Source organism: Culex pipiens, chromosome 3 (genome assembly GCF_016801865.2).
Source record: "Culex pipiens pallens isolate TS chromosome 3, TS_CPP_V2, whole genome shotgun sequence".
NCBI lineage: Eukaryota > Metazoa > Arthropoda > Insecta > Diptera > Culicidae > Culex > Culex pipiens.
In genome coordinates this window covers 63,859,842-63,887,059 of record NC_068939.1, presented here as the reverse complement: position 1 = coordinate 63,887,059, position 27,218 = coordinate 63,859,842, and the positions used below count along the sequence as shown (strand labels likewise).

Here is a 27,218-nt window from a genome sequence, read left to right as displayed (position 1 = left end):
CAAAATTTTGTAGATTTTGTTACTTCGCAGTATCTGGTTTGCATTTCCCGTCGTTTCATTCCGCTAGTGGGAGCAAGGGCGTCTATGCGAAGTGTCCCTACACCCGCTACAAAATTCGGCATTAAAATTCGGGCAAAAAACTTAGGCATAAACAAATTTTACCTATTATTCAAAATATTTTAAATAGAATAACTAATTTTGGCTTCTTTTAGAATATTTCATAATTTATGTAAGTATATTTTAACTATTTGTATGTTTTGAATAGAGCTGGCACTTCGGATATCCGGATAATTCACATTTTTTCTATATTAAATCAGATATCATCTTTTTAATCAAACCAAATCAAAAGAGATTTACGAAAATCGTATCGGAACTGAAAATAATTTGGATAAAAAGATTTGATGAAACCAAAATAGATTTAAAAATAAAAATGCAACGGATCAGATAGTTTTTCGGATACTAGTATTCGGCCATTAATAATGTGATACAAAATTAGAGGTTTTTTGAAAACCTGTAAAATTATTTATTTTCATCTTTATGTCACCCCACAGTCGTGTGACAAAGCTGGCTTGTATAAGTTAGTTCATTTTCTAATAGAATTATTAATTCTGCAAATTATCCGGATATCCGAAGTCCCAGCTCTAGTTTTGAGTTAAAGTTCCGGAAAACCAAAAAAAAAACAATTTTTAAGAATTTGCTTGGAAATAGCAAAGAATCGTAGAAAATCTTAATACCAATATTCATTTTTGATCATTTTTTTAAAGAATAAATTTTAAGTTAAAAAATGTCTAACTATTGATAAATATCAGCAACCAAGCTCACTCCTTTTTTAACGACTAGGTTGCTTTTTAATTGCATTTTATTCAAGAAATGACAAACTAGAGAGAGTTAAGGTCATATATATACAGCAGTTCCATATGAAAGTTAAAGAAAAAAAATAAAAGTGCTTCGATTTGGCTCAAAATTGTTCTGGGGGTTCCTTGGCCAAAATAATTAGACCCGTATTTTTTTGTTTGGCCATTAGGGTGGCCTACGTCGTGTTAGGGTGGTCCGAAAAATGGCCATTTTCGTCGATTTTCACAAAAACCACTTTTTTCAAAAAATCATAACTTCGCTCCATTCCAACCGATTTTAGCTGTCTAGGGTGCAAATGAAAGATGATAAGTTGGACTTCCAAGAAAAAATAATGTGGAGTTTCAAAAATATAGCCTAACATTTGAAAAAGTCTAATGAAAACATCAAATGCCGTTTTGACGGTGTCTGGACCAAAGAGCCTATATCTGAAAATATTTTTAACGGATTCCTCGGACAATTTTATAACAATTTTTTAACATATCAAAAATTGGGCGAGGTTCATTAACAGGATTCAGAGATATGATTTTTTGAAAATAAAATCCGGGTTTTTCGACGCGCCGCGCGCGAAAACGGGAGATTGACGAAATCGGCAAAAAATCAACTTTATTCACTAAAACTGCGATAACTCGAAAATTTCAGCGATGACCTATAAATGTTAGGGTACCAAAAGTTGCGTATTTCAATTACGAAAATTTTGGTACCCTAACATCTATAGGTCATCGCTGAAATTTTTTAGTTATCGCAGTTTTAGTGAAAAAAGGTGATTTTTTGCCGATTTCGTCAATTTCTCGTTTTCGCGCGCGGCGCGTCGAAAAACCCGGATTTTATTTTCAAAAAATCATATCTCTGAATCCTGTTAATGAACCTCACCCAATTTTTGATATATTATGTAAAATTGTTCGAGGAATCCGTTAAAAATATTTTCAGATATAGGCTCTTTGGTCCAGACACCGTCAAAACGGCATTTGATGTTTTCATAAGACTTTTTCAAATGTTAGGCTAGATTTTTGAAACTCCACATTATTTTTTCTTGAAAGTCCAACTTATCATCTTTCATTTGCGCCCTAGACAGCTAAAATCGGTTGAAATGGAGCGAAGTTATGATTTTTTGAAAAAAGTGGTTTTTGTGAAAATCGACGAAAATGGCCATTTTTCGGACCACCCTAACACGGCGTAGGCCACCCTAATGGCAAAACAAAAAAATACGGGTCTAATTATTTTGGCCAAGGAACCCCCAGAAAAATTTTGAGCCCGATCGGAGAACTTTTATTTTTTTTTCTTTAACTTTCATATGGAACTGCTGTATATATCTGGATTTTTGCTAATACAGTAGTTGTTCGGTAACTGGGCGTTGTTTAACTGGGCTGCTTTTTAACTGGGCGCTCGATAACTGGGCCGTAGCCCAGTTAAAAAGCAGACAAACGTCAAAAAACCAAAACAAACCGAAATGACCGAGGGGTTAATGGATGCAAAAGCATGTTCAATAAATAATAAAAACTTTTTTCAAACTTTTATTTCATTTCAAGTCACAATTTAAGACATATGAAAAGTAAACATCGTAAATAAATTTGATTAACTTTTATTTTTATATTTCATCAGGAAAATATTATGCATCGGTGTTCCCCTCGTTATTTTTCGTTCAGCCCAGTTAGCGAGCAGCATTCGGTGACTGGGCTACGTTCTCAGCCCAGTTACCGAACAAATACTGTACAGAACTTGCTCGATAACTAGGCGATCGTTCACTGGGTTGCATTTTAGCTGGGCGCTTGCTAACGGATTTGTAGCCCAGTTTAAAACCAGCCAAACGGTAAAAAAAACAACAACAAAGCAAAATGATCGAGGGGTCAGTAGATGCAAAAAGATACTACTTTAATTTTACAATTTCAATTTTGAAACATTTAGCATTAACGATCCCCTGGTAAATTTTCGATCAGCCCAGTTAGCGAGCAGCATTCGATAACTGGTTTATGTCCAGAAGCCTTCTGCAACGAACAACACTACGCACCATACACCATTATATCTATAAAGAACTCGAAGCGTTTTGTACGGTATGTCCACGTCTTCTTCCTCCCCCCTGATGATTCTATGAAACGTGGGTTCCGTTCAACGAATCCGTTTTTCGCGAATTTAAAACTTCATCATGGATGTGAGATTACCACCAAACACATTCAAACAAACGATTTCAGCAGGTTTTTTTTTGTTGTTGTTGATAATATTAGTTGTATAAATATATATATATTTCTTTATCAAGATATATATTTATATGTACAGACCGAAACGATCCAACGATAGCGCAAGTTGTGTGTTGTATATGATAGCTTCCAATGTTTGTTCTTTTATATTTGGGGTTACATTTGTCTTCAACGAAACGATTCCAGCGGTTGCACATCCTTTTTTTACTATTCCGTTTCAAATAGTGAGCGGATATGCGAACCGGCTGCTTTCGCTGAGAGAATCTTTTTCTAAATTGTTTCCGGCCTTAACTACGAGTGTTTTGCTTTAATATTTGTTTCGTAATGGTTAGATGTGGTATAACGTGATTTTTGTTTCGCTCTCTTCTATTCATTCCAGCAACGATCTAACAGTATTTGTTTGTTCGTAAGTCTTTTAACTTCTCGTTTTTTTTTTGTTCAATTCCTATGTAGTAATTTCAGTATGCATATGTATTGTAGAGGAATTATCGAGTCTTTGCGCGTGTGCGACTTTCTCAAACATAATACAAGGGGGGGTCGGATTCGGATCGATACTTTTGTAAACTTAAAATCTAACAGGCGATTTACAGACGCGATATTTAATGGTAAGAATAACGAGTAAAATTTTGAACCGAGGAGAGCTTGCTTACACTTGTATCACATAGACTAAGACTAAGACGAATCGAGTGTTGTTTTTTTGTTTGTTTTTTGATCTACGACTAAGGATAGGTTCGAAAGAGGAAAAAGAATACGAAATGCAATAATGGTTACCGCGAAAGACAAGAACACGATCTTGCTTCTTCTTTTTTTTTACTTCATTTAACAAACGAGTGTTACTTACAGTGTAGTAGATCAGAATGGCAATTAATGAAACATTTAATGGTTCGGTTAAGGCGTAGGCGTTTTAAACACAGGATTTTGTTAAATATAAACTTTGCTTTTAAAAACAACTAAAAAAAAACTATTCGATCGTGAGGCGTGTCACGTGTTACACGGAGGCAAAAAAGGGGTTGTTCAAAAGAGCACTTGATTGAAAACGCAACAAATTTAAAAATGTCCCTGTTTGTCGAAACGAAAACAAAAGCTATTAAAACAAAAGTTAATCTCTTGTCGTGAAGAGCTGCGAAATTTTAAAGAGCGCGCGTTTAAAATTGTATGAAATATGTAACATTTTTTAAATAAGGCTTCCAATGCGCACATTTAAATTCACAATTGAAAGAGAGTAAATCGACATAATTGGCTACAAAAAGGCTAGTTTTAAAAAAAACCCTGCGTAAGTTTCTCGAAGAACCTTTTTTCTCTTTCCAGAATGTACAATTTAGTCGCGCCCGGGGAAAGCAAAACAAAAAAGAAAACTAAAAACATAAACTTACGACGACGACGACGACGCGGTTTATCTCCGCACGTAGCTGGTTGGCCGCGGAAGTCCGCTCCGAGCGGTGGGCGGTCGCAGCTGCGACGGTGGCCGCAGTCCGGAAGGTTTCGGCGCCGTTGCTGTGGGTGCCTTCAGTCCCGTCGTTCGGTTTGGTTCGATTAGGCTGGCCTTGAGGCCGAAGCTGATGTCCTCGACGCTGGGCGCGGTTCCGCCGGTTTGTACATTGTTAGCTATGGTTTGACTATCTACGCGATACAAGCTTCCCCTAGAGCTAGCCGATGACGATGAGAGGCTCTGCGAGTTTAGTGTGTGGAAGATTAGCGTGGAAAGATAAAAAAAGGGTAAGATGGTTAGATTAAATGGATGATAAGCTCGAAAGAAGCGGGGAATACATTAAAAGGCTATGGAACAATTTATTTTACTGAAAGTATTTTTTTAATTTGATATCAAACGAGAAATTAATCCATTCAACAAAGAACAAATAGATTTAACATTTCACCTTCTTGATTGATATTGAGTTACTGGCAGTATAAGGTTATTAGATTTAAAAAGGCATGTGATTCTGTTTAATTTAATGTTACTGATGGTCACTGGTTTATTCGCACGTTTTACCATGTTTTTTATGAATCGTGAAAGTAATAAAATTCAAAAAGATTCCATCAAATAGTTGAGATTGTTTATCGTTTGGAGGTGCGCTAAAAAGAAAGGTGAGATTCATGTTTAATTAGATTTTGATACAAAAGTTATGCCTAAAATGTTTGAATCTCTTTTTTTATTTCTTTTTCATCAGGAGTGGCCAAGACTTTAGCTTCAAGCAATTTAACATCAATGAGATTTTTTGATTTTTAAGTCTAAAATTTAAATTTTAAGGTGATGTCACGATTTTTTTTCGTTCAAAATTTTTGAGGAAATAGCTTAAAATGTTACCAAAAGACTGACGAAAAATGCAGGATGGTATCACATACGTGGAACTCCGTACAAATTCTCTCTCAAAAAGTGGGCCCGGAAAGATTTGTCTAGTGGTATAATAAGGATTTTGTCCACGACATTGTCATGGCATCCTTTGACCAAAGAAATGTCACTATACCAGATAGACAGAAACCAAACGTAAACAATCAAGCTCTGTTTACGGATGCGAAAAATTGTATTATTTAATCGCAGCTGAGAGGTATTTTCAACTAAAACATTTCAGCAAGTAATATTACTGAAATCTTACTGTAGAAGCTTCCTTTAAATCACATAGAAAAAGTTGCTGACCCCGTCAAGCTGCTTGAAGAAACACGACTGTCTATAGTACATGTCCAATGACCAATCACCAAAAACATTAGAAGCAACTCCACAAATTTTGTTAGATTTATACTTGCGTGAAACCAATATGGAAAACTTATAAGTAGGTTTAATAAACTTAAATGATTTGAACGGCATTATATCGAAAGAAATTTAAGGATTATTCCATATCCAACCATTTTTTATTTATTTTGTCAATCGTTTTGATTGACTGTCCCAGTTTCATCCATGGATTACTTTGATTGTGTTTTGACAGGTTTATACCAGAGTTTCACCGGGCAGCAATATACGAGGGGTATAGATTTTGAAATCTTAATGTTTTACACAGTTTTGAAACCCCTCGATCCCATCTGGCAGAAAATCTTGTCTAATTGTTGCAGCTCTCCACCGCTAGAGGCAGGACCGTACGATTCTCTCTTTTTGAAATTAAGTTCCACATATGTGATGGTATGTCTCTCCTAAAAAAATATAAAAATCATTTACTAAAACTGTTTTTTTTTTGAAAATTGGTCCAAACTTTAAAATTTAAAAAAATCAGCAGTGGGGATCGATTTTCCAGACAATTTTACATAAAAGTCTCCATATTGACCATTGTTCTATGTTCAATCCTTGGAAAGATATACAGCGGTTTTAAAAATAAAAATGTTGAAAAAACAGGTTTTTTGGTGGTTTTTGGCAATTTCTATATGACAGACTTGGTTTTTCAGTCTCGTAAATATTTTTACCGGAAAGCTCGTCCAATTTCCCATAAGTTTGTCTTGGACAGCATTTCAATTGGATGTAAGGGCTTACAGATATAAGCTTAATTGCATTGCTAATAACTGAAAATAGAACATTTTTTTCAGTGTGGTAGAAACCAGGACAGTAAATTTGCCTACGTATATATAAAAACGATATAAATCAAAAAGCTGTCAAAGGCAAACTTATGGGAAATTGGACGAGCTTTCCGGTAAAATATTGATGAGACTGAAAACCCAAGTCTGTCATATAGAAATTGCCAAAAACCACAAAAAAAAAACCGTTTTTTCAGCACTTTTATTTTTAAAACCGCTATAACATTTTAAGCTATTTCCTCAAAAATTTTGAACGAAAAAAAATCGTGACATCACCTTAAAATTTAAGTTTAAGACTTAAAAATCAAAAAATGTCATTGATGTGGCGTGTATTTTTGTATCAGTGTATTTTTTTCAGAAAGCCCGCCAATTTCCTACAAGTTTGTCTTTGACCACTTTTTGATACGATGCAACGGCTTCGAGATACAGTTATTTTTAAATTACAAAATACAAAAATATTTAAATACCTTACGCCCTTCTCAAATGTTATTTTCGAGTACTATTGGCTCCATATACACAAAAATGGCTTATATAGGCCCAGGATAACATGTCTACAAAGTTTCATTGAAATCGGAGAGGGTCGGGTACAAAAGTACCAGAAAAATTCCTGATTTGAGCTGGAATTGCTCTATATCAATTGTCTTCAAAAAGTTTTACTTGACTTTTCCAAAAAATATATCTGGTTAAGATATAGGCAAAATCTGTAAAAATCACAAATGCGCACTCTTGCCCCAAGACCGGGTGGATATCATAATTTGCTAGTGAACTATTTTACCTATTTGTATATACATGCAACAAATTTCACGATAAAAAAATAATTGATTAATAGGGTATTTTTGACAAGTAGTTCAAAGTTTTAATAATTTCCATTTTTGAAAACCGTCATATTTAGGGTAGTTTGTTTAAAAAAATGATGTTTTTTGCAAGGATGTTATTTTTTCATCGTTTTAAAATGTTTTTGTTATGAATCAACCAACTTAAGGAACTTTTATTTTTTCTCTACATAACATTTTATGGGAAATTTAAGGTTGTAGTGCATTTTCAAAAACAATTCAGTGAAATATCTTTACACGATTTTACTTGGAATTAACACAGTAATCAAGCTGCATAGTAAGTTTTTTGATTGGGTTAATCTTAGGTTTTGTAAACCTTGTATTTCAAACATAAAATTTACTAACAAAGTAGAGTAAAAATGATTTTTGCCCGCAAAAATAGAATGGAAATTATTTTTAAACTTATTTTTCTACGCACAAATAGCATTCACCAGCCACATATTGGAAATTTTCATTGCAATTAAAGCGGTGTATGCACTTCGGAAGGAATCGGTCAAGAAAAATTTCAAATGGGCAGCGGCGGCAGCGAAAGCAAACCAGAGAGGGTGAAGAAAAGCCCCAAGAAATCGCTCCCTCTCCTTTGTTCTGCTGTTCGTAAAGCCATTTCTTGACCCCTTTCCTTCCGATCAGCGTACTAGCCTTAAGGCCAGAAAAGGCTTGGGTATACTCTTGCCTCGGTTTACTCTACTAATTTGAACCGTGTAACGTAAAAAATTTTTTTCGAAGGTTTTTATTTTTCCCGTGTTTAGGAGGTCATTTTGAGGAACTTTTGTTCCATGAAAAACTAAAGTTTTCCCGTTTGCTGTTTTTCTTGTTTCTTTTTTAAATATATTTAAATTTGCATTTATTTAGTTTAGGCTGTTGCAAATTTTTAAGTCTCGCTTGAAAATTGCTCCGAAAAATTAGGGAACAAAACAAAATATTATCCATAAACATCAAAATTTTAATAGAAGAAGTTTAATCAACAGAAACAATCATGTTGCACTAGTCAAAACATATTTTGAACAGCACCACAAAAATTTTGTTCAACATTTTGTTTTGAAAGCCCTTCCTTTAGCTACGTTGCTCGGAAGGCACACCGACGGTAAGAAGTAAAAAATTACGGGATTGAGTATATAATTAAGTCTTTCTCATAGCGTCGAAGCTCGGAAGGCAACGATTATGTTTCACTTTCTGGTCATATTACTACCAATAATGAATCCGAATCTATTTTAAATTGTACGTCACCGAATAATGCGTTGATTCAAATTTCATTTCGATTTGAAAGCCCATCCCAAAGCATCGTTGCTCGGATGGCACGCCGGCGGTAAGAAGTAAAAATATACGCGATAATAAGTCCTTCGCATAGCGTCGTAGCTCCGAAGGCAATGATCATGTTTCACTTTCTGGTCATATCATCTACCAAGATGAATCCTGACCTTCCCTTTCCTTCCCCTACTAACACAATTCCCCCACTTCCCGTGATGCTTGAAGGAGATGCTGTGGATTCAACGGTCTCATGCGGTGTCAACAGGTATAGAGCGACAAACTCTGTATCTGATGAGTCTGCAACTTCAACTATCGGACTAACATTCCTACCTTTGTTGAACTGCATCTCCTTGGGGGGGCGCCGGTATTGACTTAAAGCAGAGATCTTCAGGGGTTATACAGTGAGGATGATTAGCTCCCACTACTCATCTGTTGGTTCATTGTGTAACTTCAGCTGATCCGTCAATAACGGAGTAGCAGCTCATTGGCAGTCAACCATGCTCATGCTCATGCTCAATTTTTTTTAAATTTTAAATATAGGAAATGTTAGTAAATGTCCTATGTTGTGAGAATTTTCTTGGTTTTTTAAAAACACATTAAAAAAGAGGACTTTTTTTATCAAAAATAATTTATTTTACCCTAAATATCAAGTGGCTAGAAACTGGAGAACTGTTTGTTTGTAAATTTGTGTTTATTTTTTAAACGAATTAAGGATATTCAATTGAGCACAATATCAATGTAAATGAATTTGATCAATAACACAACTCGACATTTATAAAGTTGATGTCAGTAAACGCTTTAGTTTCGAAAATGTATGGTAGATTTGGGCTCGCTGAACATGCTCCAATCCACAGAATGGAGCATTTCCATTCGAGCAGTTTTTGCTTTTTTGTATTTCTTATGGAGCGAACTGTCAAAAACTGGGCGACTGCGGGTGCTCCATTGAATTTTATTGGATTTACTGCCAATAAATAAAATTGTAAATTTGGATACCCTTTCTAATCAAACACCTATTTTCGTCATATGAAGAGCACTAGCGTGCCCAGATCCTCAAGGAAGGTGGGGCAACAATATGAGCGTTTTGATAATTTCGTCGTTTATGGACACCCCCTTGGCAATTTTAGAACAAATTTCTGAGGATGGTGGGGCAACTGCCCCATGTTGCCCCACCCTGTGCACGCTAGTGATGAAGAGTCTAAATAGTATTTTCGGAGCTTTAATCGAGCATCAAGCTCGATTAGAGCTCCGAAAATACTATTTAGGCTATAAACTTACCAGCAACAGCACCGCCTTGAGTAAGCACGCAAATTTATGCCATTTACTGGCCAATAAGATCAAATTTGATGCACTTTTGATCATAATTTCTATTTTGCAAGACCATTTTTCATCACTTTGGTGGCACACACATCCACACGCAAGATGAGAGGTTGACTGCTTAACGAAAGTCGCCATCAATATTTTTTCACTTGCGCTAACCATTTCAAAGCGCTTTAGATATAAAATTGCTTCCAACTACCGGCAACATGTTTTTTTGCACATTAGTCAGTCACTCACTTGAAAAATAATCCCGAAACATGTAAATAATTAGCAAGCGCTATCAAAAAAACAAACGCGCCAAGTCTTTTGACGTTTGAATTTTGCCGACCCATTCCAATCGAAGGCTGAGCGAGAGAAAGAACAAAGGATGGCCACCAACACCACCAGCAGCGCCTGTTGGAGTGAGCCAGCGATGCCTGGAAATTTTCTCTATAAATGCTACTTTTCGTGAGTGTTCGCTTAAAATTTCATCAATTTTGGCAGCACCAAGCAGCAAAAGCAAAAGAGCGCTGGAAGAAAAAAAGAACTAAGCTGAAAACAGGAAAATGGGCGTGGCCTAATGCATCCCGACTGATTAGAATGCATTTTTGAAATATATGCTTGTAAAAGGAATAACATAATTTTGAATAAAAGTGAAAATAAACAGAAATGTTCACAAAAAGTTGCGCTACTCGTTGGTGAACTTGGTTTTAGTAGGGTAGAGTAGTCATCAATGAGACACGGGGAACAATGATAAAATGGCTCTCACAAGTCGTAATTTCAACCAATCAGGCTCATATTTGAGGGAAAGGTGTATCTACTGGATACACGTCTGCAATAATAGTGGCTTTGGTTATGGACGCTCCCTTGAAAAGTTATTCATAAATGTTTGATTCTGGGGTGTAAAAGTAAATTATGGACAAAAAATACTTTTTCGCTCGTAGGCTGCCATTTACACCAAAACTAATATTTCTTCAAATTTCTATCGACGTTCCATAGGGATTGAGTTGGGCTACAATGTCCTTTCATTAGATTTGACCAAAATTTAGAATATACCCAGAATCCAGGGCTGTCTCATTGTTCCCCACTCTTTTCAGCCCATGGGTAACAATGAGACACTTTGATTTTTCTTCATAAAACATTTAAAAATCCATGTAAATCTTTCAAAACATGAATTGAAAGTGATTTTTTGCATATTTATAGAGTTTTAACTTCATTTAACCAAACATACAAAGTTATTTGGAGTAAATATATGGATTTTACAAAATTTAAATACTTTTTAGTATAACTTTTGTTAATTAAAGTTTCATATCGGCAAAATTGCTCTAGAATGTTCAAGGCAAGTCACCTGTAATGGAACAATACAAAAACATGATGTTTTATTAGAAAAGTATTGATTTTCGTAAAGTGTCTCATTGTTCCCCAGCTGTCTCATTGTTCCTGCCAAGTGCGTCTACAATGAGACAGTTGAATAACTCTGGCTGTAGATGTCGGATCGATCTCATATTTTGGTCAATGTTAGAACACACTAAAAGAAAGAAAATGCAACCAAAAGCGCATTAAAACATGCTGTTGAAAAAATTAGAAAAATCGTTGAAAATTAAAAACCAAAAGTGTCTCATTGATGACTACCCTACCCTAAATGTCAAGGAACACTCCAGATTATCCAGCATCATTCAAACACGACCGCTTATTAGGCTTAAAATGGGCATATTTTCAGTAAATGCTATGGAATCACGTTAGAAAACCTTGCACACCCCCATATTTTTTTCTACCCTCACAGATACACGTGGGTGCGCATGGTTGTTTAAGATAATGTTATAGCATTTATACTCGAAATTTACAATTTTATTTATCTGCAAAAAAAATCCAATAAAATTCAATTCCATCGATTAGAGCATGCTCCATACCTTGACGAAACTGAAGCGTTTACTGACATCAGCTCCGAAAATGTCGAGTTGATGATAGCTGACGATTACAACCTCCCAGTACTCACATTGATTGATTCGGTGTCCGAGTCGACGACCTTCTTGTGCGAACTGCTGTAGCTAAAGTAGCCGGACGAGGGCCGTACTAGCCCTCCCAGTCGGGAGGCCGCGGCAGCAGCGACACCGCCGGCCTTCGGTGCCCGCATCTGCACACCCGATAGCTGTGTGGGTGGGGAAATTTACAAAGAGAGGTTATTATCCGGTTACTGGAATCAAAGCTAGGAAGTTGAATTAATTTTGAAACAAAGACAACTTAAACTAGACAAATAAAGCTAGCAGTTAACGAAACGAGTTTTTTTTTCTAATTAATGCCAAAATAATCCTTAAAACAAAACTAAGCTAAAATTAAACCAGAAACATACACTCGAGTTCGCGTTGGTAATACTGTTGTTGAGCAGGGACGCGCTCGGCGGCTCGTAGCACCCATTGGGGGGCGAGGTCAGCTCCGGGACGGGGCTTTGCATGGACGCGGCAACGGGACGCACCAGCGAGCTGGCCCGAGGCCCTCGCAGCAGCTGCAGCTGCAGCTTGGAAGTGTTATTTTTCAGCTACAAAAACGGGAATATTAGCACACACACACACACTCGATCTCGGCGCGGTGTTGTTGCAGAAGGGTTTGTTGAGTTGAGGAAGGGGGGTTTGTTAGTCATAGAGGATGGATGGGATGGGATGATCGGATGGTTTGATGAACGCTGTTGTATGATTCTGAGACTAACTAAACACATACATGAAGAGATGCGCGCGCAAACACAAGTGGGTTAATTCATGCTGGTCATGCTGTCCCGTTTTGGGACGGTACGTACCTCCGTGTTGCTATTGTTGTGCGACAGTTTTTGTGCGGACAGACCGAGCGAACCGGCGGGAATCCTGTGGAGGCTGCTGTTGGAACCTCCCAGGCTGCTGCCTGATTGGTTAAAGTACAGATTGTGGTGAGACTTTGACTTGGTTCCCATCGGCGACTTGAGGTTCGATTGTACTGCCGGTCCACGGCTGTTGAGACCCACGCCGCCACTGCCACCGAGCTTCCCGCCCAGGGACAGTCGGCCCGGCGGCGGCGGCTGCTGGTAGTTGGGCCGGTCGTTCTCCAGATTGTCCGTTGAGCTCGACTTGGCGGAGAGGGGAAGCGACAGGTCTTTGGGCCTCAAGCCGAAGCCACCGGCCGAAGGCGTTGCGCCGTAATAGCTCCGTGGCTTGGACAGCGATCGGATCTTGCTCTCCGCCTTGGGAATGCCTCCCACGAGCTGCGGTCGCTTGAAGACCGCCGCTTCCTCAGTCTTGTTCTGCTCCGCCGCCAGTCGACTCTCTTTCGGCGAATTGTAGTCCACACGGCCAAAGGCACTGGCGATCGGTACGACCTGCGGCGAACCGGGCAGCTCTTCCTCCACCGGAAGGGCAGCCGATTCGGCGGCCGCAAAGCCATCGTCATCGCCTGGTTCAACGACGACCATGCCCTCTTCGCGCCGTTTGCTGATTCGAATCGTCTTGAATCGGTCCCGATTCTTCTTATCGCTACCTCCTACCTCTGGTGCAGTAGGAGCTGGATTCGCGTTGCTTTCCGTCGCCGTTCGATTCGATTCGTTCGTTTCCACTTCCTGCTGCTGCTCGGTTACGCTCTTTTGCAGTTGCTGCTGCGGCGACAATGTCAGGTGGACATCGTCGTTGTACCTACTTCTACGGTTTAACAGTCTTTCACTGCCGCCCGAAGACGACATGCTGCGAATCATCGAGTCCGCCAGCTTATTGTCCAGGGGTGACGCCGTCGTTGGTGTCGTCGAGTCGTTCAGCTCGGTCGTCCCCCGCTTGCGGTGTTCCTCCTGCTGCTGCTTTTCGGTGTTGATGCGCGAGTGGCGCTTCTTGATATTGTCCAGCGATTGGCGCAGCTTGACGCTGCTGTCCGTCGCTCGCCGCACGTCCGACGTCAGCGAGTTGAGCATCTCGTCAAAGTCCAGCCCGTTGTGTTCGCTCTCCATGATGGACTTTTCGAACTCTTCAAAGTGCTGCAGCGAGATGCGCTTCTCGTTGTTGTCCAGCAGGTGCGAGCCGCCGCTTTCAGTCTTTGCGTTGGGGGTGATTGGAAGTTTGCGGAACTCGACGTCAAAGTCGTCCGTCTCCAGGTGGCTCACGCTGGCGGCCATGTCCTGTTCCAGGTTGCGACTTCGTCGTACCGCTTGGGAGAGGCGGGGCGCGACTGCTATCGGTGAACAGTTTACTTCGTACTCGCTGATTCCGCTGACTCGCTTCGCCCTAGGCACTTGCACGAACGGAGTCGACTGGACCAGCTCTAAGGCTTCACCCAGCCGGTCCTCCGCCGGTAACTCAAACGTTCCGTTTGGAGTTCGGTTGGCCGGACTTCCCACGTCCTCCACAAACGTCCCGTTTCGGCGCGCCTCGAACGTTCGGTCGGCAACCGCCGGTGAAGCTTTTTCACAGTACTCGTACGTCTGGTTCAGCTGCTTCTCCGCACCTCCGTTCACCCTAGCCGTCCTGTTCAACGAGAACGTTCCGTTGCAGTTGTCCGTCGCCACCGCTACTCCAAACGTAGCATCCAACAGGTTGTCCCCATCCGTACCGGCATCGAACGTCTTGTTGACCACCGGAATCGGCTCGTCGGCGTCCACCTTCGGCAGCGCGTCAAATGTACTGTTCAGACTAGATTTTGGCTTACGGTAAGTGTCAAAGTTACGCCTCCTCTCGAACGTCCCGTTCAACCGCTCCCGGACAACCACCGCCGGCGCCACCGCCACCGGTTCCAACTCGAACGTCGCATCAGCCTTCCCACTCTCAAGCACCATCGTCGCATCCCCACTCGACGTAATCCCACCCTTGGCGGTCACACTCTCCAGTGAACTCTGCATCGTACTAAACCCGGACCCCTCCTCGATGCCGTTCAAGTCCGTCCTCGAGATGGCACAGTCCTTCGTCATCGTGTTCTCGTCAAAGCAGGACGACAGATTCTCCAGAAACTTGCGGTCCTTTATCACGTCCGCCAGCCGGTACCCGTCGTAACTGCTGTGACTGTTCAGCGCCGATTCGTCCCCCCCGGAGACGCCATTTGCCCCATTGAGCAGATAGCTCACGTTGGTAAAGTCCCCGCTCGTAATCAAACTGCTGCCCAGCTTCTCGTTGACGGAGAACTCCATCGACGACATGATCGAACCGGGCGGCGACACGTCGTTCAGCCAGCTCTTCTGCATCAGGTGACTCGCGCTGGAGTTGGCCGACGTCGGCGTCGGGGACAGCGTGACGGGACCGCCAATCTGCAGGTTCAACAGCGGCGAGGACATTTTGATGGTGTGCTCGTGGTGCGTTCCGGGAACCAGCTCGGCGGACACGTTGCTCGACGCGTTGAACGTCGAGTCCAGTTTTTTCTTTGGCCGCGTAAACGTTCGTGTGTCGATGTATTTTAAGCCTGTAAAACACAGAGAGAGACAAGCAAAAGGTACATTGTAAGTGCCGTGTAGTAACAACTGGAGTTATGCAACTGGTCGAATTTGCCAAAGTGCGCGCAGACATAATTACAGGCAAAGGGGCGCAAAGAAACACTGGTTCCAATCACATTCCACAAACTGCATGAAACAAGCCGCCAACGCCAGACCTCGGCGCCACGTTTGCAACGCGAGCTGCAGCGGAGTTTTGCACGTGCATAAATAATCGATGTGCATCGATGAGTCAGTTATGCTCCGCGTGAAGCTGGGAATAGGGCGTTTAGATTTTTTGTTGTTGCTGAATGTTCATTTTAAGCGCCTTTTATAGACGCCCTTGTTTCCATCACGACACTAAGGAAAAATCAAAGTATCGGGCAATAGTGAAAAAATGGCATAAAAATTAGGAAAACTTTGCCTTTTTTGCATCAAAATAAATCCCCATTTTTGTCTTATTTGCCAAAAATAATATTCACCCTTAAAAAAATAAACATTACCAAAAGAGAAGTCGACGCAACTGGCTTCAAATCTCAAACTTGGTGCATCCGACACAAACAAGCCAGCAAACGGGACACGTTGTTGTAGTATTCGATTGAAAAGAAAGACAGCTCTCGAATGAAAAAGGCACTGCCAATTAGTGTCGCAACCTGAACGGAATCGCAACTTGTATTTTCCTTATCAGTTCATGTGTTGAGTGCCGGAAGTGCGTTTCTTGCATTTGATTCTTTGTGAGTCAATTACAAAATAACTGTATCAATACAGTTTTTTGTTTGTTCCTAAGTAATGGTGAAACTAAACAAATCTTTATTCCTGATCAAGCTCATCTCAACGCACAGCTCACCAGCTGGCAGAGATCGTTCGCGGAAGGATTTTTGTTTATTCCATTCCTTGCATCTTAGCATTGAACGCGTGCAAAAATCTCGCAGCCTCAGCCTCCAAGCTGCTTATAGCTGCTGCTGTGGGCAGATTAAAGCTCCCACCACACATTTTGCGACTACTCGCGGGCCAAGTATGTGAGTAGGCAAAACTGGTACTTCAACTTAACTTACACACGTCGGTCGAACTGCCGCCGCACGCCAAACGACAATGACAATTATTATTTTTATTTAAAAAAAGAGCAACGCACAACGAACGACATTCACTGAAAGTGGCCGGCCTTCCTTCCTTCCCAAAACGATTAAAAAATTGCTGGAGAGTAGTGGTTTGTCGATCAGAGGCTTCTTTTGGCTGGTGCAGAAAGTTTCATGACAACTCATTTTGATTCAAGAAATATAATATAGAAAGTAATTTTACTCAATATGTTTAACTAGGCTCTCAATTCTTTGAAAAATTATCGTTTTGCGAAAACCAAGCGACATACGACAAGATTGCACAACTACGAGGTACGAAAAAAGGGGATGCTGAAAAGTAGACAAAACGCACACGTTGCAAATTGCGTTGAATTAGTGCTGATTTTTGGTCAATTAAGACACTTTCGAGCTCTCCCATGCTTGGGTAGTAAATAATTCCAGAATAATAATTAACACCCAGAATTTCTGGGGAAACGTTATTGTTTGTGAGTTTAAATTGAATGTTTAGTGCGCCTTGAGAGAAACAAGTAAGTGCGAATTTCAGATAATTGACTTTTTATTGTTTTACTTCTTGTACGTAGTCCCATAATCATCTTTGATACATTTATGAAACGCTTGTTGAAGTTGCTTGCGAAATTTAACATTTAAAAACTCAACTTTAAAAATTAAAAAAAAATCCATAAAATTATAAAATTCACAAAATATATAAAATTCATTAAATTTATAACATTTATAAAATTCATAAAAATAATAAAATTCCTGCAATTTCTCAAATTTCTTAAGTTTAAAAAAAAAATTCCTTCAAATTTTAAAAGCATTGAAATTCAAAAAATTCTTAAAGTTCCTAAAATTCCTCAAGTTCCTCAAATTCCTAAAATTGTAAAATACCTAAAATACCCAAAAATTCTTAAAATTCCTAAAATCCATAATATTACTTAAACTCTTGGAGTTTCTAGCATTCTCAAAGTTTCTTAAATTCCTAAAATTTCAAAAAGATAAGTTAATATATTTCAAAAAAAAATTCCTAAAATTCCTAAAATTCTTAACATAGAATTCTTAAAAAAAATCCAAAATTTATAAAATTGATATAACTTATAAAATTTCTAAAATTTCTAAAATTTCTAAAATTTCTAGAATTTCTAAATATTTTAAAATTTCTAAAATTTATAAAATTTATAAATTTATTCAATTTATTAAATTTCTAAAATTTCTAAAATTTCTAAAATTTCTAAAAGGGACCATCCATAAACCACGTGGACACTTTTTAGGGAATCTCAAACCCCCCCCCCCCCCCCCTTCGTGGACAATTGTCCATACAAAAAAAAATCTTTTTTGTATGGAGCGTGGACAATCGCCATACCCCCCCCCCCCCCCTAAATTGTCCACGTGGTTTATGGATGGTCCCAAAATTTCTTAAGGTTATAAAATGTATAAAATTAATAAAATTTAAAAAAATTAAAAAATTTATAAAATTTATAAAATTTATAAAACTTATAAAATTTATAAAATTTATAAAATAATAAAATTTATAAAATTTATAAAATTTATAAAATTTATAAAATTTATAAAATTTATAAAATTTATAAAATTTATAAAATTTATAAAATTTATAAAATTTATAAAATTTATAAAATTTATAAAATTTATAAAATTTATAAAATTTATAAAATTTATAAAATTTATAAAATTTATAAAATTTATAAAATTTATAAAATTTATAAAATTTATAAAATTTATAAAATTTATAAAATTTATAAAATTTATAAAATTTATAAAATTTATAAAATTTATAAAATTTATAAAATTTATAAAATTTATAAAATTTATAAAATTTATAAAATTTATAAAATTTATAAAATTTATAAAATTTATAAAATTTATAAAATTTATAAAATTTATAACATTTATAAAATTTATAAAATTTATAAAAATTATAAAATTTATAAAATTTATAAAACTTATAAAACTTATAAAATTCAACAAATTTATAAAATTTATAAAATTTATAAAATTTATAAAATTTATAAAATTTATAAAATTTATAAAATTTATAAAATTTATAAAATTTATAAAATTTATGAAATTTATAAAATTTATAAAATTTATAAAATTTATAAAATTTATAAAATTTATAAAATTTATAAAATTTATAAAATTTATAAAATTTATAAAATTTATAAAATTTATAAAATTTATAAAATTTATAAAATTTATAAAATTTATAAAATTTATAAAATTTATTAAATTTATTAAATTTATTAAATTTATAAAATTTATAAAATTTATAAAATTTATAAAATTTATAAAATTTATAAAATTTATAAAATTTATAAAATTTATAAAATTTATAAAATTTATAAAATTTATAAAATTTATAAAATTTATAAAATTTATAAAATTTATAAAATTTATAAAATTTATAAAATTTATAAAATTTATAAAATTTATAGAATTTTTATAATCAGATTCTTGCAGGATTGGGTCCGTAAGTTTGACAATTTTGGAGTAAGAAGACAACAACTTCCTTGGTTGCTGTGCACCCTTTTAAATACCTAAAATTCCTAAAATTCTAAGAATTCTTAAAATTTATCAAATCAAAAAAATATATAAAATATATAAAATTCCTAAATTTAAAAAAAACTTAAAATTCTAATAAATTCTAATTTACATAAAACTCTAAAAAAATCATTACATTTTTAAAATTCATAGAATAAAATAAAAATTATTTTACTCCCAAAATTCATTTTTTTTTAATAATTAAATTCCCAAAAATCATAAAATTACAAAAACTCTAAAAATTATGAAAAAAAAAATAAAATTTTATTTTTTTAATTTCTAAAAAGTTAAAAAAAATCATCTTATTTAAAAAAATATAAAATTTATCAAATTCATAAAATTTATCAAAATTCATTAAATTTATAAAATTTCCAAAATTCATAAAATAGTCTGATCACGCCTTCCGTCGGACGGGGAAGTATATGTTGGCCCCGGTCTAACCTAGAGGTTAGGTCGTTAGCTCAGTCCAGGTGGAGGGGTCGTCTCCTTGGGTCCTGTCTCGGTGGAGTCACTGGTAGTCAGTTGGACTCACAATCCAAAGGTCGTCAGTTCGAATCCCGTGAAATTCATAAAATTCTTATGATTCAAACAAATCATAGAATTCATAAAATTCATCAAATTCTAAAAATTCTAAAAAAATAAAAAAAAAATCTAAAATTCAATTAATTAATAAAATTCAAATCATTTATTAAACTCATAACATTTACGCATTTACCCAATTCATAAAATTTATAAAATTCTTAATCTTCAGAAAATTCATAAAATTCCTAAAAATACCTGGGTAATTCTCCGCCAACTCACACAGCAGTTGCCCCGACCCCTCTTCGATTTGCGTGAAACTTTGTCCTAAGGGGTAACTTTTGTCCCTGATCACGAATCCGAGGTCCGTTTTTTGATATCTCGTGACGGAGGGGCGGTACGACCCCTTCCATTTTTGAACATGCGAAAAAAGAGGTGTTTTTCAATAATTTGCAGCCTGAAACGGTGATGAGATAGAAATTTGGTGTCAAAGGGACTTTTATGTAAAATTAGACGCCCGATTTGATGGCGTATTCAGAATTCCGAAAAAACGTATTTTTCATCGAAAAAAACACTAAAAAAGTTTTAAAAAATCTCCCATTTTCCGTTACTCGACTGTAAAAATTTTTGGAACATGTCATTTTATGGGAAATTTAATGTACTTTTCGAATCTACATTGACCCAGAAGGGTCATTTTTTCATTTAGAACAAAATTTTTCATTTTAAAATTTCGTGTTTTTTCTAACTATGCAGGGTTATTTTTTAGAGTGTAACAGTGTTCTACAAAGTTGTAGAGCAGACAATTACAAAAATTTTGATATATAGACATAAGGGGTTTGCTTATAAACATCACGAGTTATCGCGATTTTACGAAAAAAAGTTTTGAAAAAGTTGGTCGTCATCGATCATGGCCGTTCATGGTCACCCGCGACAGACACGGACGACGAAACAAAGAGAAACGCAAAAAGTAACTTTTTCAAAACTTTTTTTTCGTAAAATCGCGATAACTCTTGATGTTTATAAGCAAACCCCTGATGTCTATATACCAAAATTTTTGTAATTGTCTGCTCTACAACTTTGTAGAACATTGTTACACTCTAAAAAATAACCCTGCAAAGTTAGAAAAAACACGAAATTTTAAAATGAAAAATTTTGTTCTAAACGAAAAAATGACCCTTCTGGGTCAATGTAGATTCGAAAAGTACATTAAATTTCCCATAAAATGACATGTTCCAAAAATTTTTACAGTCGAGTAACGGAAAATGGGAGATTTTTTAAAACTTTTTTAGTGTTTTTTTCGATGAAAAATACGTTTTTTCGGAATTCTGAATACGCCATCAAATCGGGCGTCTAATTTTACATAAAAGTCCCTTTGACACCAAATTTCTATCTCATCACCGTTTCAGGCTGCAAATTATTGAAAAACACCTCTTTTTTCGCATGTTCAAAAATGGAAGGGGTCGTACCGCCCCTCCGTCACGAGATATCAAAAAACGGACCTCGGATTCGTGATCAGGGACAAAAGTTACCCCTTAGGACAAAGTTTCACGCAAATCGAAGAGGGGTCGGGGCAACTTTTCCCGATTTCGTGTGAGTTGGTAGAGAATTACCCACCTACAATTCATAAAATTCTATAAATTCGTGAAATTCAAAAAAAAAATCTGAAAATTCATAACATTTATAAAATTCAGGTTCAAAAAATCTTAACAATTTTTTTAATTAAATACGAATTTCTAAAATACCTAAAATTCTTAAAACTCTTAAAATTCCTAATGTTCCTAAAATCCATAAAAAAACCTTAAACTCCTAAAACTCCTTTAATTCCTTAAATTCCAAAAAATCCTTAAGTTTCTTAAAAAACTCCTATTATACCGTAAAACGGGGTGACTTTGATAGCCGGGGTGAAAAGTACAATTAAAATACGCCGCAAAATGAAAAGTACAATTAAAATACGTACGGAATGGTTTAGAATCATACTGACCGTGGTAGAGAAGTGTTCAAAGTACCTCAAAAAGAACATTTCATAAAATTTTGAAAAGTTAAAAAAGATGGTTTACTACAGTTAAGAAAATGTTGATGAAAGTCATTATTTTGAACTTCTCAAAGTGTCATAATTTTCTCAATGAACATGATTTTGAATCGGAAAGCGGAATACATTTTCGGATTCTGTGGAAAATTTTCCACTAGGAGAAGGTTAAATAAGTTTGAAAATAACAAATAATATGTGTTTTTGAAAAACAATTTAAAAAAATCTTCAGATTTATAGGCATTTTCAGTAGAACAAATTTTATACCAAATGTGAAAACTTGTGATTCGTGCTTCGAATTCAGTATAAAATGCAATATAAATCGATAATTTTATAAACAAAACTAGTTTTAACAAATTGCAGACAAAATTCCGACTTTTTAACAATTTTACCTAAAATTTATGTGTGTTTTGTTAATAAGTTTATAAATTTAATTATAAACATTGATTTTTTTCCCAAAAACTATATCAGCTACTTTAGTGATGATACATTTAACGATTTAACGTACAAATAAAGTTTGAACATCTTAAATATGATTTAACAAGAAAAACTACGACTATCAAAGTCACCCCGGAATTTAAGCTAAGAATTTTTAACTTAACTCTTTTTCTAAACACTATTGAAACAACTTTTTTCCAAAATAGTGTATGGACTTTGTGTGGCCTACCCCAGTACATGTTTTAAAAATAATAATCTTGATAAAAACATTACCTATTGGAAAATATTCAAAAAACAAATTGAAATCCTATCAAAGTCACCCCGGTTTACGGTACTTATAAGTTCGTAGAATTTCTCAAATTCCTAAAATTTATAATTTCCTTGATTAAAATTCTTTAGTTTAAATTCTTAAAATCCTTAAATTCCGTCTTTTGCCACCATCTCGGCATGTAAAAAAAAACAAACTTTTAGCTGCTAAAACTGTCTTAAAGATTGATTAAAACTAATTGAAATAGTGGACCTTTTGCGAATTCCAGAACCGATTAGGTTTAGTCAACTCATCAATTAAATCTCAATGAAACTTAAAAATTTCAAAATCAATACTAACAATTTGTTTGGGTCAACTAAAAGATAGACTAATTCAGCTAACAAAGTCATGTCAAAACGCAAAACAAAGTGAGATTTTAGTCAGAACGTTAATTAACCCATCGATTGTTGGATTTCTGGCAGCTTCTTGCACATTCGCTGCCCAGTCTCTCCGTTGCATAGGTACAAAGTACAAAGATACCCGAAGGTTAAACAACCACCGCGTTCAATTCAAAATCTGGATCAAACCACGAAATTAGGCCACCACATCCATCACGGTGCCAACTGGACCAGAGGGCCAACCGCAACTTTTATAGAACAACAAAAAAATGCCAACTCACCTTTGCTGTCACTGTTGAAACTGTTGTTGTTGTTGGCGTAGCCGTTGCCACCACTACTGCTGCTGCTGTTGCCGTAGAGATGCTGATGATGATGGTGATTAGTGCTGCCGCCAAAGCCAAAGCTGTTGGAAGCTGACCCTGCCGTCGGAACGACACTATTGCTGCTGCTGCTGGAGGTGGTGGCGCCATCTGACGAAGGGAATGTGCTGGATGACTTCCATTGTTTTAAAATTTCCTCCACTTCATCATCCAATCGTTCCGTGTCGCTGCAGATGTTGTTGCAAGAATGTGGGAGAGAGAGAGAGAGAAGAGGAAAAATCGGTTTAGAAAAGATACTCGAAGCACACAATGGAATGTCCAAAGTTGGCGTGCAGAATTCTGGGCCTTTACGCCACCACGAAGCCGAGAAGACAACTGTTGTGGAAAACGGAATAGCTGCGCTCCCGCAGCCAGGCATGGCAAAGTTAGGTTTTTTTTTCAGAACCATCAACCCTTGAGGGGCCACTTAAACTTTTGTTATATTGTAAAAAATAAAAGCGGCCAGCCCAACTGCGCCGTGTTCACCGCAGAGAGGATTCTGAGAACGGATCACATCGTACAGAATCAACAGGGAAAGAGAGATGCGTGGACATACCGTTCCAAAGGCTCCGATTTCATAATTTGATTTAATTCAAACTCAGCACTCAAGGGTTAAGGTTACGGCGGTGGCTTTACAGTTCGGTACTTTTCACCACCAGACTAGGAGAGAGACCTCTAGTTATAGCTGCTCCAGCTAAAATCGATCGCATGAAAACGAGATTAGTGCGCATTAGTATGCAAACTAGTGGCCGGAAAGTGTTGAAACCGTAATAACACCTGGCCAGAGCAGCCACCGCCAACGACGGCGGGAAGCACTGATTTATTAGAGTTGCTTTTGTTTTGTTTTTTGTTTTTGTGGTGGTCAACTAGCATAGCTTCATAACGGTGGTGCAATTACACAGCAAAAATACCAAAACCTTCTTTTTTCTCAAAATTTTAGCAAATAGTAAATGGTTAAAAATACAAGAAAAAACTTGCAAAGTTTATTTATAAGAAATATCCCATTTTATTTATGAAACCCAATTTTATTATTGTGACTACTGAAATCGTATACTTAATAACAGTAATAAAAAGGGATAAATTATGCAACTTCAAGAATCAATTGAAGGGTAATCGAATGATATTTATACTATTAATTGCATTATTCAACTGAATTGAATTTAATATCACCAAAAAATGTTTTATTTAGAAAAACATTTCAAATTTACCGGTTTGGTGCGAAATAAGAAAAAGAGAAATTCACAGTTCATGTTCGATAAATTATGTTTAATCACGTGATGAAGCTTTATATATCACTTTATGATGGGAAAACCATTACACCTATTGTAGCTATAAACTAAAAAGCATCATGAAACATTTATGAGAACACCCCCTTGGAATTCTCCAGCTTAAACTTTATGCACATTTAAAACCGTGTTTCGGTTTCAATTAAGCCGATCCAATGCGAGCAAATCAGATTAGAAAATTTTCAGAAAACGTGCATCGTTCAACCCATTTGAGGCGTTTAAACCCCCAACAAAGCTATAATTGCAATTACGTTTCACGGATGTCTCTAAACATCTCCTACAAAAAAAAGCACTCACATAAAAATGAACCTTCACCCAAGGTGCAGCGCCAATTAAGCCGTAAATGTGAGGTAATCGACCCTGCCCCCGGAGTTTTGTGTTCGTCTTGTTCATCCTAACTTGATCGAAGTTCAAAAATCTATCAAGCACGTCCAAAACGGTTTCGAGCAAAGACACACGACAGCAGCGCCATGATTCATGTCCCGTGTGGTTTAAAAATCGTTCCGGTTTCGTGATCCACTCGCCGTAAATGTGAACGCTTTTGTTGTTTGTCAAAGTTTATCAAAATTCAATTCCGATCTGGAATTTGATGACGACCTGGAGCTGATGTTGGGTAATAGTTAAACGTCTGGTTGAATTTAAAATGCAAAACATGATTGCTTAAAAATAATTGCTAAAACTTAGTCATTGTGCCCATAAGTGCCTGCAGAACATCGACTTGAAGACGGGCGAAATCTTCTAGGAGAAAAGTAGATAGCACACGGGCGACGATTTTCTAAAAGTACTGGTAGGCCAGCTATTATTTACATTTTGAGTTGTGTAAAATAAACAGGGTGACCACTCAAATCCCATTTTCAAATTTCAGACTTTTTCTCGACTTTTCCATAATCTCAAAAAATAGGTATTTCTTATCGAAATAATGATTTTAAACAAAAAACTCTTTTTAATTATAAAAAAAAAGTTAATATCAACCATCGAAAAAAATCTAAACAAATTAAAAAAAAACAACAAATTATTCACAATTTTCGGAAAAAAAGAAACTCAACAACAAACTCCTAAAAAATACTTTCAAAATGGCATAGCACTTATTATTTTGATTCAGAGTAGAAACATAAACAAATACACTCAAACCCCGATGGTTTGACAGCAACTGTTGTCAAACGAACGGGATCACTTTTTAGTTTGACACCCCTTTTACACGGAGCTCACACACACTACCAAACGTTTGTTTTGATAGTGTGCGTGAGCGCCGTGTAAAAAGTGACAGTTCGTCACTTTTTAGTTTGACTTTGTCAAACCAACGGGGTACAAACTAAAAAGTGTCAAACGAAAAAGTGACCAACCACCGGGGGTTGAGTGTAATAGCCTTTGAAAAACAACCGAAAACTTACAAATACTTTTAATTTCAATGCCAATTTTAAAACTGGCAAATGTATAGTTTTTGATACTTAATTTCAACTGGAAATGGCAGAAAGTTAAAGCTAACTGAGTATAACATTTTATTCATAATTTTATTTTAATTAAAAACAAAGAGCGCTTAACATGACTTTAAAGAATTTAGAAAAATATATAGACATAGACTTTAAAAAAATAAGTTCCCTTCTAAAATTTGTAAATTTTGATATTGATTTTTTTGATCAATGCTGATGTATCCAATTTTCAGTATTTAACTGTTTTTGTTTATTTTCAATGAAAAATTCAGGTTGATTAGATTCCATGTTTTACAACTTACATTATGCGAAATGTTCGAAGAGACTAATTCTTTAAACATATTTGCAATAACTTAAATCAACATTTCTTTTATTTACTGTTTTGATTCTTCAATACATTTTTCATGTTTACAAAACGTAACAAAGTTTTTCATTTTTTTTTATTCAGAACGAACAACGATTGGATTTTATACGATATTTAAGTTTCCGGAAAAAATAAAATTTAGCTTAATCTATAGAAAAAAAACGTTACCTAATCCACCAGAAGGTGGTTGCTGCCTTCCTCCTAAAAACCTTGCAACCACACACTACGAAAGCTTTGGCTAACGCTTACTTAGTAAAGACACTAAACATCTGAGAGCTGCCATCTATGATAAATTTAATGAACCATTTGAAAGCACTGCAGCGTTTGTGTGCGTGCACTGAGCGGAAAGTTCCGACAGCTATCCGCCGGAGCTTTCAAATTATGTAAATAATGACCCTTTTTTGTATCAACCAGAACAGTTTTTCTATCATAACTTTTGAAGTACTGCACCAAACCGGATGAAATTCAAAAAAGACTTAAAGAACCTGAAGGCGAATCCAAAGACATAGATCCGGACAAAATCGGTCGAGCCAGTTCCGAGAAAAGTGAGTGAGAAAAAAAAAATTACGTCCATCCACACGCACAGACATTTGCTCAGAATTTGATTCTGAGCCGATATGTATACGTAAAGGTATATCTTGGAGGCTTCTTTAAAAAGTTCATTTTTTGAGTGATTTTATAGCCTTGCCTCAGTGAGGTGAGGAAGGCAAAAATATACATTTTCTAATCTAATCTAATCTAATCAGACCCTAGCGCAGCCAATCTTTCGAAGGGATCCTGGAGAGTGCCTTAGGTTAGATGACGCCTAGCACTCTTCTTGTCATTTATTAACATTTGTAGTGTGCCATTGCATTGAAAATGCATTGAGACATCACAAGCGTTAAAGCGGCCAGGCCTACTGCGTAAAGCCGTATCGCAGAGATGACTCGTAATTGGGTTGAGTTTGAGCACTGAGTGTTCGAACAACAACACAATTCTGAATCGACAGGGGAGGAAGAAGCGTGGGGACACACCACCATACGCTCCGTGATTTGTTTGTATTCGTTGGGAGCACCATGCTAAGAAGATTTGGTACTCCGGGACCCTCTGGGATGGGACATTGTATTTCCACGAATGCCCTGGACACTATTTGCCGTGGTTATAGCGCCACAACTCGCTCTCTGTAACAGTATTTTCCTAATTCCAGTCCAAGCTTA

The 27,218-nt window shown here is 36.4% G+C and overlaps 1 protein-coding gene across 4 annotated transcripts in view; it reads right to left on the bottom strand.

Annotated features, from left to right (window-relative positions):
- Positions 1-3,440: 3,440 nt before the first annotated feature.
- Positions 3,441-27,218, bottom strand: part of LOC120418520 (serine-rich adhesin for platelets) — a 55,297-nt gene continuing 31,519 nt past the window's right edge. Inside the window, exons 3-7 of one of the 4 annotated variants that reach the window (XM_039580956.2) lie at positions 22,865-23,130; positions 12,711-15,316; positions 12,270-12,455; positions 11,916-12,068; positions 3,441-4,716 (exon numbers count right to left, since the gene is read on the bottom strand). In XM_039580956.2, coding sequence (XP_039436890.1) covers positions 4,441-4,716; positions 11,916-12,068; positions 12,270-12,455; positions 12,711-15,316; positions 22,865-23,130 — 3,487 coding nt within the window. In that variant the 3' untranslated portion in view covers positions 3,441-4,440. Of the gene's footprint in view, positions 4,717-4,853; positions 5,118-11,915; positions 12,069-12,269; positions 12,456-12,710; positions 15,317-22,864; positions 23,131-27,218 lie in introns of those variants that run through there. The other 3 variants (XM_052709592.1, XM_052709591.1, XM_052709593.1) reach the window with 3 other exon arrangements.